At 37.5% G+C, this 14,829-nt stretch overlaps 1 protein-coding gene across 8 annotated transcripts in view; it reads left to right on the top strand.

The window, feature by feature from the left end:
- Positions 1 to 14,829, top strand: part of washc4 (WASH complex subunit 4) — a 64,487-nt gene that overhangs the window by 30,463 nt on the left and 19,195 nt on the right. For 4 of the 8 annotated variants that reach the window (XR_015526574.1, XR_015526575.1, XM_087312427.1 and 1 more), the window contains exons 18-27: positions 137 to 216; positions 314 to 419; positions 500 to 616; positions 818 to 986; positions 3,591 to 3,745; positions 3,818 to 3,892; positions 3,978 to 4,082; positions 7,166 to 7,300; positions 7,377 to 7,485; positions 9,142 to 9,208. Coding sequence is in view for 3 of the 8 variants with exons in the window: in XM_087312427.1 (XP_087168553.1) it covers positions 137 to 216; positions 314 to 419; positions 500 to 616; positions 818 to 986; positions 3,591 to 3,745; positions 3,818 to 3,892; positions 3,978 to 4,082; positions 7,166 to 7,300; positions 7,377 to 7,485; positions 9,142 to 9,208 (1,118 nt within the window). In the remaining 5 variants the exon portion in view is untranslated. The other 4 variants (XR_015526576.1, XR_015526577.1, XM_087312429.1 and 1 more) reach the window with 3 other exon arrangements.

The raw sequence follows: 14,829 nt of genomic DNA, 5'->3' as shown, positions 1-14,829 counted from the left end.
GCTGGTGTTTTGAAGCTAGTTGGAGCTTAAATCTGCAGGACATTGGCCCTCCAGGACCAAGTTTTATGTGCTGTACTGTCTGTTTCTGTTTGTTTTTTCCTGTTTTGTTAAATGTTGTTTGTTTGTTTTTACACAGAAAACCTTCAAGGATGAAGAACTCTTGCCTTTACAGCTTGTGCTGAAAAAACTAGACTTAATCAGTGAACTAAGAGAACGGTAAGTTACATTTACTCAGCTAGCAATGCTATGATAAGCAACAGCAGATTTTAATTTGGTTTTTACAAGTGCATGATGGGATATGCTTTCTTCTCAGAGTCAAAGTGCAATGCGACTGCGGTTTTCTGTACTGGCATCGTACTGTCTTCCCCATCTACCTGGATGATGTGTATGAAAATGCTGTGGACGCAGCCAGAATTCATGTAAAACAACCTTTCAATAATACTTGCTTGATTTTTTAATAACTAAATAATTTATTCATACTTTAATATATTTTCTCTAGTACATGTTCAGTGCGCTCAGAGACTGTGTGCCCACAATGCTACATGCCAAACACATGGAGTCATGTGATCAACTGCTGGAGTGTTATGACACTGAGATCATGGAAATCCTGAATGAGGTTAACAAAATGAAGGCTGTATATATACATATTTTATATATATATATATATATATATATATATATATATATATATATATATATATATATATATATATATATATATATATATATATATATATATTTTACCTGTATATTATACATGTATATATATATATTTTGCAATTAAATTAAATATAAATTGTAGTTTTCTGGTCTTTAGCACCTGCTAGATAAGCTGTGTAAAGAGATCGAGAAGGACCTGCGATTATCTGTGCACACACACCTCAAACTGGACGACCGAAACCCTTTCAAAGTGGGCATGAAGGATCTGGCTCACTTTTTCTCTCTCAAGCCCATTCGCTTCTTCAACCGTTTCATCGACATCAAAGGTAGGGCACATGAAACACCCTTAGTAAATAATGAATATTTTAATAGGAACATATCATCAGATGTCGGCTGTTCGTCTTTGAAATTCCCTTTTAAAATGAGTGTGCAAAATTTGTTGCAAATGTTTCAATTTGCTAGCCTAAAGTTTTGCTACCTAAAGGTATTTTTTAGGGTGATAAATGGATTGGTAAAAGTTAATCCACTGAAAAAAGATTGACCATTTGCTTTCGCGGTTGGAGTTGCGGTTCTTCTTTGTTGACATCAGTTTGACATAAACATACTGAAATAAAAGGCCCTATCATACACCCAGCGCAATGTGGCGCAAGGCGTGACGCAATTGTTATTTGCTAGTTTCAGCTTGGCGCAAGAGTCGTTTTGATATTTTGCGCCACGCTGTTTAGATAGCAAATGCATTTGCGCTCATATGTGCGCCCATAGGCGTTCGAGTCTAAAAAAGCAGGCGTGTTTTAGTGCGTTGTACTGAAACTGTAATAGTCTGTTCTTTAGACCAGATCAAACCCGGTCGAAAGTCCGGCGCAGAGTGCACCTCGCTTACACACTGCTTAATACACACAAGATGTAGAGCAATATGCAAATATCTTTACATATGAAAAAGAATTGAAATATTAAGGATATAATAAGAATATAGGATATAAATATAAAGGATTAAAATATTACAAAACATTTTATTTTCTAGCCTACATGAATTTAAAAACCTTAGATTTGTCCACCTGTCAGGTGTCAGACCAGATGGAGCACAGCATGTGTATTTGGTTATAACTCAGTATTTTGAACACACTTCGTTATTATTGTTCATTTATTCGTTTGCTTGAAATTAGAACTGAATTTACAAATAGTCTTGAAACAAATATTTGTGCTTAATAAACGAAATTAATTATTTATAGGCTAATTGATGTCTGTGCGTACAAGGTTTCCCTATCCACAAGAGCAAAAGTGAAAGTGAATTATGAGATGGCTTATCTCTCATTCTCTTTGTTCTTGCTAGTGAAATGCTCAGTTTTTCCACTTCCACTTACTTTACGTCATGTAAATAGCAAATGCGCTTAAGGCACGACTGACTCTTAAAGGCAATGGGAGATGAGACTCTGATTGGTTTATTCTCAAAACACACCTATAGCTCATTAGGAAAATAAACTCAACCCTTTTAGACCAGGGTTTTTCAAAGTCTAAGACAGTGGGCCTCCCTTTTGACACAACTTATCCATTGGCGCCCCCCTCCTCCCAAACACGCACGCACGCATATATATAAAGACACAGACAGATGCCAGACTGTTAACTCACTTTTATCATCATTTGCATGAAAGTGAAATTATTTACAGAGTAATAACAAGTAATTTAATATAACGTTTTTAAAACTAGGATGATGGTTCAATATGAATAGAACAGTTCCAAGAACTGTCCATCCCAGTCAAAACAGTGGAAGTTTAGTGGGTCTCATGCTGTCATTAGCCAAAATATTTTGACAAACCACGTTGCGGTGCGCACCTGCCTCAGATCCCACGGAAGGAGCTCTGGATCATAAAAGGAGGAACAAGGGCAGAGGAAGCCGAGAGAGGACCGGACCCGGACATATTTTACTTTTGCTTTCAGTTTGACGGCAGTCTCCGTGAGGATCTGCCGTCCGTTTGTTTTGGTTTAGACGGAGCTGCCGTCACTGTCATTAATAAATCACTTTAAAACTGCTTCGGTTCTCCGCCTCCTTCCCGGCGGCCAAAGGGCCGTGAACTTCATTACAGCTTTGAATTGGGGTGGGTCTCAGAAACCGACCCATTGTATTAGCAGGCATATAATAAACGTTTAAACATAATAAAAAATACATATAATAATTAAACTTAAAAATTATATTTTTATTATATAATATTTTTTCCCGCGCCTCCCCTGACATGCTCTGGCGCCCCCCAGGGGAGGCGCGCCTCACACTTTGAAAACCCCTGTTTTAGACCATGCGCCACGGCTCAAAGCGGATTGTCTCGTCCTTAAAATAGCAAAAGTGGATTCTGACACGCCCTGAAAGCCTTTGCGCCCTGCACTTTCTTGCGCATGGACCGTCAAAATAGAGCCTATATATTTTAAACACTAACAGAGTTAACTAGTTATATATTTTATTGCTGTTATGCTATGAACTAATTGCAAACAAAAATAAATGTTTGTTCTTGCATAGTTTTTTTTTGTGTATCCATAGAAAATGTTTGTTTTATATTAACTATAACTTAGTTAACTATAACTATTGATATTTAATATAAAGTAATATTAAATATAAATATTATATTAAATAATTTTATGTTTAATTTTCATTTCTTTTTTTCTGTTAAAAAGTGAATGCTGCATTGTTTATATTTAACAATCATTTAAATATTAATGTAACATTATTCATGGTAATGTTATTTGAAAGAGTTTATGAGTATATGAAAAAAATAACTTTAATTTATTTAATAAGAATAAATTTACATTTAAATTTACAAAATTACATTTACATTTAACAAACCTGATGAGTATTTTTCTTGGCATATTCAACTTTAATTATCCTGCCTTATTTTGGCATAACCTTGAGGTTTATTTCTGATCAAACCTTCTATCTCCTGCAGCCTATGTGACTCACTATCTAGACAAGACATTTTACAACTTGACGACCGTGGCTCTTCATGACTGGGCCACGTACAGTGAGATGAGGAACCTGGCAACCCAGCGCTACGGTTTAGTCATGACCGAGGCTCATCTACCCAGCCAAACTCTGGAACAGGTGTGTGACACAACAGAACATCTCAAAAACTGTGTTACATTCAACATGATGTCATAGTTGAGTGTCTTCTAGGGGCTGGACGTCCTGGAGATCATGAGGAACATTCACGTCTTTGTGTCTCGCTACCTTTACAACCTAAACAACCAGGCAAGACTTCACCTCTGAGGTTATTAATCCACAAAGGCTGCGCTTGGTGTGTTTTTTATATTACATCTTCTGTATTGTGTTTTAGATCTTCATTGAGAGGACCAGCAACAACAAGCACTTAAACACCATAAACATCCGCCATATCGCCAACTCCATTCGAACTCATGGAACTGGCATCATGAACACAACGGTGTGTAGAAATCCTGTCAGGGTTCTCTTTTTACCTGAGGAATCATTTGAATGCTAAAAAAGTATGCTGCAAATTTATGTGCTTTTGAAGTTGGGTTGTACAGTATATAATTTCAGCATTGATATCGCAATGTGCGAATCTGCAATAGTAACATTGCAGGATGTCACGCCAATTTTAAATGTGCTTAAACCATTTGAACACAAGAAATTAGAAAGTTTGGCACTTAAACAAAGATTAATTTCGGTATTTATACAATGAAGACAACACTATGTTATGTTACATTTGATCACGGATTTTCTAAACTTTAATAATGTTTTGGTGGAGCTTAGGAATCCACCGAAAACCATACAGTGGTGTTTATTTCATTTTTTATCTTTGCTTAATGTTTAAATCTGTGCTTTATTTTATTTTGTTTGTGTATATACAGTTGCAGTGATAATTATTAGCCTCCTGAGGATTTTTTTTTTCCGAATAATTTCCAAATTATGTTTAACAGAGCAAAGAAATTTTAGTTTAACTCCGTTTTTTAATGAAAGACATTAGTCAGAGAGCCATAGCATCAAATACATAGAATGCTCCAACGTAGCAGCCGAACACAGTTTGCTTATATTTTCTTTCTCTCTGAATAAAGTATTAAAAATGCATATTTTTGCATTAAGAGAGAAAAATAAATAAATAAATAAAATTATATATATATATATATATATATATATATATATATATATATATATATATATATATATATATATATATATAACATCATTTGAAAAAGAATAAAAAAAAAAAAAATATATATATATATATATATATATATAAAATAAAAAGTTAGATAAAATAACATTATAGATAAACACATATTAGGCCATAAAACAATACAGAACATATATGAATACAAATATGCAAAGGGTACAGCAGTAGAACATAAAATAATAACAATTATATAAATAAATAAATAAAAAGCAGTATCCATTTATAGCTAGGTCAGCTATATACATGCATTCATATACGCACATACATATACCCATATTTCTTTATTTATTATTATTTTATTGGTCACACTTTACAATAAGGTTCATTAGTTAATGTTAATTAATGCATTTACCAAGATGAACAAACAATGAGCAATACATTTACTACTGTATTTGTTCATGTTAGTAAACGTTAGTTAATGAAAATACAGTTGTTCATTGTTAGTTCATGTTAACTCATGGTGCATTAACTAATGTTAAGAGGCATGGACTTAAATGTTAATAATGCATTAGTAAATGTTCAATTACGATTAATAAATGCTGTACATGTGTTGTTCATGATTAGTGCATGTTAGTAAATGCATTAACTAATGAACCTTATTGTAAAGTGTTACCAGATTATTTTATTTTTTTAAGTGTAAGAGAAAGGGTTGCCAAATAGTGTCAAATTTTTCAGTATTACCGCAAATTGTATATCTAATCTTTTCTATTTGCATAGACTGCATTAGATCATGCATCCAATGTACATAACTGGGTGGGGAAGGAGTTTTCCAGTTCAGTGTTAAAAGCCTTTTAGAAGAGCAAATCATTTTTCACGGTATTCCCTATGTATTCCCTATAACTTCTATTTCATCTGGAGGAAGTCTTATTTGTTTTATTTCGGCTAGAATAAAAGCACTTTTTTTAAAAAACATTTTACGGTCAATATTATTAGCCCCCTTAAACAATATATTTATTTGGTTTTCTGCAGAGCCTAATTACCCTAACTTGCCTAATTAACCTTCAAATTTAACTTTAAGCTTAATACTAGTGTCTTGAAAAATATCTAGTAAAATATTATGTGCTGTCAAGGCAAAGATAAAAGAAGTCAGTTATTAGAATGAGTTGGCAAAAGTCTTCTTTCCATTAAACAGAAATTTTCAGCGCCAGTAGCCTAGTGGTTAGTGCGTCAACATAGTGCCTACGGCGACCTGAGTTTGATTCCCAACTCGAGGTCTTTTGCTGATCCTTCGCCTCTCTCTGCTGCCCTCACCTTCCTGTCTGTAATCTCCACTGTCCTGTACATTTAAAGGTGAAAACCCCCCAAAAATTTTATTAAAAAAATGAAATTGGGGGAAAATATAAATCGTTAGTATCAACTGTAGAATCTGTTTTTTTTTTTACTTGAGAACACACGCAATCGGATTTTTCCAGTCCACAAATGAATTATAACATGTGATTTGTGAAATTTAACAGGTTAACTGACACATTTTTCTACTTGTACTTGGAAAAAGGTGTTGTTTAATGCCGAGTTTAGACGGCACGATTTTCAAAGTAGTGGTGTCACTGATGGTTTCACACTGCATGACTATCTGGGCAGCATTCTGTCTGTGCTGTGTTCACACTGCAGGATGGATCACACTGCATGACTTTACAATAGGAGAATCGCCGACAACTTTGTCCAAACTACGTCTCGCAACCAAACACACGTGAGAAGTGACATAGAAACAAAGCGAGGTCACGTAGTATTGTTATTTACCACATAATGAGAAAGAAGCCTTTAGTGGCCTCGAAAATGTACTTATTTTGCTCACTTGGCTTTGAAGAGAATTAGCAATTATTCGACTTGGTTCTGATATTGCTCAGATGACACGTCACACAGACATGGGTGCTCCTGCCAAATTTAGACTAGTATTTCCTTCATTTTGGGTGCAAATAGACTAGAAATGAGCGCTTTTATCTTCTCCCCATCCTCCCGCTGGCCTGCAGATACCCACACTAGTGGATACTGCTGTCTCATTGGCTGTAGGTGATCGCTGATGTTATTTTCAATCAGACCACAATTCACACGGCATGATTTGAATAGCCAACAGGTCCAAATATTTAGCATGTCAAATATCTAAAGGGTGTCTGTGACTTATCTGCGATTCTCTCAGATTGTGTCATTGATAGTTCAGGCTGTGTAATTGTTACTCACGTGAACGAGCACCGATTTGCCTGTGATTTCAGGCATTTGTCTGCGATTTCTCAAAATCTGTCGGCGAGGCAAAATCGGGGCTAAAATCACGCAGTCTGAACTTGACATTACTTAAAGTCTTTGATGTCCTGTCTAAAACCATGTTTATATCTCCTCAGGTGAACTTCACGTATCAGTTCCTCCGCAAGAAGTTCTACATTTTCAGTCAGTTCATGTACGACGAGCACATCAAATCCAGACTCATCAAAGACATCCGATTCTTCAGGGAAACCAAGGATCAAACCGACCAAAAGGTAGGTTGGTCTCCATTTGCGTCTTATTATTTGGTAAAGCGCTATTCATTTATTTTGACATGCGTGCTGTGTTTAGTACCCATTTGAGCGAGCAGAAAAGTTCAACCGCGGTATCAGGAAGTTGGGTCTTACTCCAGATGGTCAGAGCTACCTGGACCAGTTCAGACAGCTCATCAGTCAGATCGGTAAGAGGCTTTCAAACACATCTAGTAATCTTTCCTTTCGTCTTACTGTCAACTTTATGTTGGGATGGTTTAAGGTACACTCCACAAAAAAAAATATCTTATTCTCAAGTTCCTTATAGTTAAACTGTTGAGTTTTACCATTTTTCGAATCCATTCAGTCGATCTCCAGGTCTGTCGAGAGCACTTTTAGCTTAGCTTAGCATAGATCATTGAATCAGACTAGACCATTAGCATCTCCCTCAAAAGTCATTCGATTTTTCCTTTTAAAAAGCTTTATGCTTCTGTAGTGACATGGTGTATTAAGACAGACGGAAAATGAATAGTTGCAAATATGGCTAAGAAATCTACTTTCGTCCAGCGAAATTAACAAGGTGCTTTGCTGCCGTGTTCATAGCTGCAACTGGTGCAATGTTACACAGCACCCAAAAAAATGTTTAATAATCTCTTACAAATGTCTCTGTATCATTGCGCCTGCCACAGAATCATGACACAATACAGAGTTTAAGAAAACACATAGTAACGAAAATGATTAGACATGTTATTTGGATATTAAAGAAATATGTAATGTTTGTGAGTAATCAAAATTTCGAACGTTTATTTTTCTAGCGCACATTGTTTTTCTTTAGGTAAACGATAAAGCTGTGCAAGCTAATACACTGAAAAATTATTGTTTTTAGTAATCTTCAATCAAAATCTGATCATTTGCTTTCGCGTTTGGAGTGGCAGTTCTTTGTTGACATCAGTTAGACAACTTTAAAAGCCACCATAAAGCCTGGTTTATACTTCTGCGTCAAGTTATTGGTATGACCCACGGTACATGCAGTGCGCGTCACTGTGCATTCATACTTTTGCTCGCTGTTTCTGTTGCTCTGCAATAACACTTCCGAAACGCTAGCTGGCGTTGTGGTGTTTATGTTCCTCTGTGTCGAGTTTCTTCGCTTGTGTTTTTTTTTTTTACTCTTCCTTTAATGTACAAGTGGCTCAAATTTGCTCATTTTGAGGCAGGAACTGGCAGACGTGCAACAACTTTAACCATGAGGTAAACACAAAGCAACAGTCTCCATCCGGAGCTCCTTATAAACAGTCGACACTTGTAAACAGTCGTTCCAACAGACTCTCACTGCTCTCGGTCCCACCCACACTCGTCAGCGATTCCAAGCTGACCAATCACAGAGCTTGCAATACGCGTCGTTGAGATGTCTAGTAAAATTTTTTGAGGGGTACACATCAGCGATGCCGACAGCCATGGCGAGGGCTATGTGTCCTAGCGTAGGCTGCGCCGTAGCATAGCCATGTGCTTGACGCAGAAGTAGAAATCAACTTTTAATCTTAGCCATGCTCCTCTAACCGTTTCTCTAGTTCGTTATGAGGAAGTGATGCGCAAAAGAAATCCTTGCCCACTACGCCATATTTAGTTACAGTACAAGTACATCAACATACTGAATTAAAAGTCTCAGCAACTTTCACTTCACGCAGACTATAAAACATTAAAGCAGAACCCTTAAAAATTTTGTTGAAAATCTTAACAATTTTATTTAGAAATGGGTTACATGTGTGCTTTCAGCAAATTTAGCGTCTCTTTGCACTCATAAAACAAAAATGAAAGCAATCAATTTTAAGTCATCTAACAATGTACAAAAAATTCTTGTCTTCCAGGCAATGCGATGGGTTACGTGCGCATGATTCGCTCAGGAGGCCTGCACTGCTGCAGCAGCGCTATTAGGTTGAGCATCACCTTTTGCTACTATACCTATAGCATCCTAATAATTGATTATTACTACATATACAGGGTGTGCCATTTATATGGATACATCTTAATAAAATGGCAATGGTTGGTGATATTAACGTCCTGTTTGTGGCACGTAAGTATATGTGAGTGGGCAAACTTTTCAAGATGGGTGGTGACCATGGTGGCCATCTTGGACCCAGCTTTAGTTTTTTTTCAATAGGAAGAGGGTCATGTGACATATCAAACTTACTGGGAATTTCATGACAAAAGCAATGGTGTGGTTGGTTTTAACATAACTTTATTCTTTCATGAGTTATTTACAAGTTTCGGACCACTTATGTGTTCAATGTGCTGCCCATTGTGTTGGATTGTCAATGCAACCCTCTTCTCCCACTCTTCGCACACTGATAGCAACACTGCAGGAGAAATGCCAGCACAGGCTTCTAGTATGCATAGTTTCAGGTGCTGCACATCTTGTATCTACTCACCATAGACAACATAGATAGAGGGGCCATTCTTCATCAATGGAAACCTCAAGGCCACTGGATATTTGAAATTGCTAGCTCATGATGAGTTTCCCTCTTTATGCACTGAAGCTGGCATGTTCCCTGAGTTTTTCCAGCAAGATGGTGCACCACCACATTATGGGTGTCAAAAAAAACTGTTATTGACTTTCCAAATAACAAACCTTGGCTGTCAAATGACACAAAATCTCTCCTGCAAAGTAAACATAAATATTTTAAACAGGGTGATACCAGCTCAGTTAAGCCACTAAAAAAGGCAGTGAGAGTGCAAATAAACAAGGATAAAATTAGGTATAAGGACAAAATTGAGAAACAGCTGAGCAGTAATAATTTCTTCACTTCTGCAGATCTATGTGCCCTCCAGAAACATGCGTTCTGTGAATGAACGTCGCCTCGTGGTTCCATCCCAAAGAGGGAAGAAATCACTTTCGCGAACTCTCACATTCAATCTGCCCAGTTGGTGAAATGAACTCCCTAACTGCATCAGAACAGCAGAGTCACTCGCTATTTTCAAGAAACGACTAAAAACTCAACTATTTAGTCTCCTCTTCACTTCCTAATCTGCAGTTGCCTCTCTGGATATCACACTAACTGTACCCAAAAAAAAAAGTACTAATACTTTCCTTCTTAGACTTTACAGACCTGAAACTTGCCTATAGCACTTATTCATTGTTGCTCTTATAGTTGTGTAAGTTGCTTCCTTGTCCTCATTTGTAAGTCGCTTTGGATAAAAGCATCTGCTAAATGACTAAATGTAAATGTAATTTAAGATCAGCCAGGCAAGGGGTGTAGGCAATGGCTGGGTGTAAAGAAGATAGAGGGGGCAGTGAAATCAGTTTAAATGGTTTTAGTTCTGCAAGAGAGTTTGCTGAGGAACTAAATACATTCTACTTAAGGTTTGATGAGGATGATTTTAAGTCAGAAAATGACATTTTAAAACAACACCTGTCATGTAGTAACTCCGTAAACATTAGTAGAACTCAGGTCAAAGACCTCTTTCAGAGAACTAATACTAAAAAAAGCCCAGGAAGTCTCCTCCACGATCAGGATTTGGGGCATGGTCCTGCTGTGCAGGAGTTTACTTCCTGGTGTGATAGATTTTCTCTCCAGTTGAATGCAAGTAAAACAAAAGATATGGTGATAGATTACAGGAAGGCTTCTCCAACCCCGAATATAACTAATATTAAAGGCTTGGACATTGAAATTGTTGACACGCATAAATATCTAGGGGTTGTTATTGATAATATGTTGACATTTCAACCTAACACCCAGGCTGTCTATAAAAAAGTTCAACAAAGACTGTTTTTTACTTAGTACCTCTATTTTCATAGTACCTCTATGATGACGCTGTTTTATAAACAATTTATCGAATCTGTTTTATCTTTTTGCATTGTAGCTTGGTACGGCAATCTGAGTGTGTCAAGCAAGAACAGGCTAAGCAGCCTGGTGAAGGTGGCTGGCAAGATCATTGGTTTTAACCAGACTAGTCTGATGGTAATCTACCATAATTATGTTCTAAGGAGAGCTCAGGGAATCCTATGCACCCCGGATCACCCATTGTACTCTGTATTTCAGCTGTTGCCATCAGGGCGTCGTTTTAGGGTTCCTATTTGCAGGACAAATAGAACCAGAAATTATTTTATAATGGTGGCCATTAGGTCATTAAATGAGTCCAGGGGGGAGGGAGATGTTTCTACATACTGATGTATGGATGTTGTGTGGTAATATTTTATTAAAGTGTACATGGAACTTCGCCTGTGTTATGGTACCTTGTTGCAATTAGTTTCCCTCATGGGATTATAAAGCTGAGTCTGAGTCAGGTCCGAGCATTCCTAGATGAACAGTTTCCTGAAAAGTGGATTGGTCGTCGCGAGCCAGTTGAATGTCCCCCAAGGTCTCCCAATCTGACCCCTTACCGTACGTTCACACCGAAAGCTCTCGCCGCCCTGGCGACAACGCTCTCTGCCTTCAGCTCCTGCGGCGAGAGCGTCAAAACTCGCTACAATTATCTCGTATTTAAAGGAGCCGTTGCAGCATATCAGTTATATTCCTGCATAAAACATGTTTCTAGCGTGAAAATGTTGCGCACTTCTTATCAAATTCATACAACAATGGAAGATCAAGTTGCGTGTGGTGTGGCTTTGCTCTATTTATCCAATATGTCCTTATGTCTGAAATATCCTGAAGCAGCAGTACTGTTTTGTACTGTCACATTGCGTGAGATTCCCGCTTTTTTAAGATAAATTTACATATATTAATGAACATCAGTAACTCGCCAGTAACTTATTTAATGTATGTTCATGTAGGAAAAAAATTTAAATAATTGGAAATCCGGCGACCGCAATAATCAAACCCTTGGGAACAACTGTGGTCGGAACCAAAGTTCACTGGTCTGTGTTCTCTGAACTGCTATCAAGCGATGGACGTCTTCATTCTGATTGCTTGCCGCCGAACCGCGTCATAGCTCATTATCATAAAGTTGACTTCATTTCAACTCTCCTCGACGCTCACGCCGGCGAAGACGCGCCGCGCTGCTCCTCGCCGCTTATCGCCGCCTATCGCCGCCGGCTCTCATTGAAAATGAATGGCTTCCGGCTACTTTGACGCTCTCGCCGCTTTCGGTGTGAACGTACGGTTAGACTTTTATCTTTGGGGTCATCTGTAGGCAATTGTCTATGGTGTGAAAATACAAGATGTGCAGCACCTGAAACTATGGATACTGGAAGCCTGTGCTGGCATTTCTCCTGCGGTGTTGCTATCAGTGTGTGAAGATTCGGAGAAGAGGGTTGCATTGACAATCCAACACAATGGGCAGCACATTGAACACATTTTATAAGTGGTCAGAAACTTGTAAATAACTCGTGAAAAAATAAAGTTATGTTAAAACCAAGCACACCATTGCTTTTCCTGCGAAATTCCCAATAAGTTTAATGTGTCAAATGACCCTCTTCCTACTGAAAAAACAAAAGTTGAATCCAAGATGGCCGACTTCAAAATGGCCACCATGGCCACCACCCACCAAGTTTGCTCCCTCACATATACTAATGTGCCACAAACTGGACATTAATATCACCAAAAATTCCCATTTTATTAAAGTGTATCCATGTAAGTGGCCCACCCTGTATATATGTCCTAAAGGGATAGTTCACCTACACTGTACATTCATTCATTCACTTTTGGCATAGTCCCTTTATTAATGAGGGGTTGGCACAGTGAAATGAACTGCCAACTTATCCAGCATGTTTTACAAAGCGAATGCCCTTCCAGCTGCAACCCATCACTGGGAAACACGAAAACACACTCATTTACACACATACACTATGGAAAATTTAGCTTATCCAATTTACCTGTACCGCATATCTTTGGACTTGTGGGGGAAACCGGAGCACCCGGAGGAAACCGGCAACACAGGGAGAACATGCAAACTCCACACAGAAACGCCAACCGACCCAGCCGAGGCTTGAACCAGCAACCTTCTTGCTGTGAGGCAACAGCACTACCCGCTGCGCCGTCCCTTACACTTTCAAAAATCCTCGTAATAATTTTCACGAACACATTTGAACTCATTTTTGCTGTCTTATATCAGGTACAATTAACTTGTCAGTATCCTGTCAAATGTACTTGCTGTTTAACCTAACACTCCTAAATTAAGTAAAAGGTAATTGTCTTTCATTTTGAGTCCATATTTATATCTCTCTTTGAGTGGAAAAAGTGATTAGTTACTTTAGTTTAAAATCAACATAACTTCCTAGGGCAGGCATGTCCAAACTCAGTCCTGGAGGGCCGGTGTCCTGCAAAGTTTAGTTCCGACCCCAATCAGACACACCTGGGCTAGCTAATCAAGCTCTTACTAGGCTTTCTAGAAACATCCTTGCAGGCGTGTTGAGGCAAGTTGGAACTAAAATCTGCAGGACACCGGCCCTCCAGGACTGAGTTTGGACACCCCTGTTCAAGGGCTTAGTGGCCACATACAGTTGAAGTCAGAATTATTAGCCCCCGTTTATTTTTTTTCCACAATTTTTGTATAACGGAGAGAAGATTTCTTCAGCACATTTCTAAACATAATCGTTTTAGTAACTAATTTCTAATAACTGATTTATTTTATCTTTGCCATGATGACAGTAAATAATATTTGACTAGATGTTTTTCAAGACACTTCTATACAGCTTAAAGTGACATTTAAAGGCTTAACTGGGTTAATTATTTTAACTAGGCAGGTTAGGGTAATTAGGCAAGTCATTGTATAACGATGGTTTGTTTTGTAGACTATCGAAAAAGCATATAGCTTAAAGGGGATAATAATTTTGTCTTTAAAATGGTGTTTAAAAAATTAAAAACTGCTTTTATTCTAGCCGAAATAAAACAAATAAGACTTTCTCCAGAAGATAAAATATTATCAGACATACTGTGAAAATTTCCTTGATCTGCTGAACATCATTTGGGAAATATTTAAAAAAGGAAATAAAATTCAAAGGGGGCTAATAATTCTGCATTAACTGTATATGAACAGCACATTTTAGCTCTTAAATGGCTATTTAAAATACTTTGAATGTTTTATGTTTTGTTACAGACATACAGTGTCATCCTGCAACTGTTTTGCAGCATATGAAATGTCCCCAAACAGTAGTTTTAACTGTCCAAAATGGGGGAAAACTCTCTGATAGTCAAAACATGTTCAAAAAATGTATATGTTATATATGCATTAAAAAAACAGTCAGAAAAAAAAGTGTTTCATGTAAATTCGGACCACAAGTCCACATATGGATATCATTTTTCTCTAAAAGTACATCATATCAAAAGATGATCCTTAGGTTTTATACTAATTAAGTCCCAATAAGCCTAAATAGCAAAGAGAAATAAAAAATGCATGTAAAAACACATTGGGCCTTAAAGAGCCCATATTATGGGTTTTTGAAAATTCCCCTCCATGTAGTGTGTAACACAGCTCTAAGTGAAGTGGAGTATCCAGCTAAGGCTTAAATCTGTTAGTGTACAGTGTTAAAAACGGTTGATTCATCTAAAAAAGAGTCGACTCATAGTGCTTCAAACGAGTCGCCTTGATACGGATTCATTAGGTGTTTCGCCATGACG

The sequence above is a fragment of the Danio rerio genome, chromosome 25 (assembly GCF_052040795.2).
Source record: "Danio rerio strain M-AB ecotype USA chromosome 25, GRCz13ab, whole genome shotgun sequence".
Lineage (NCBI taxonomy): Eukaryota > Metazoa > Chordata > Actinopteri > Cypriniformes > Danionidae > Danio > Danio rerio.
The sequence above is the reverse complement of the archived record's forward strand: the minus strand, read 5'-3'. Positions and strand labels throughout refer to the sequence as shown.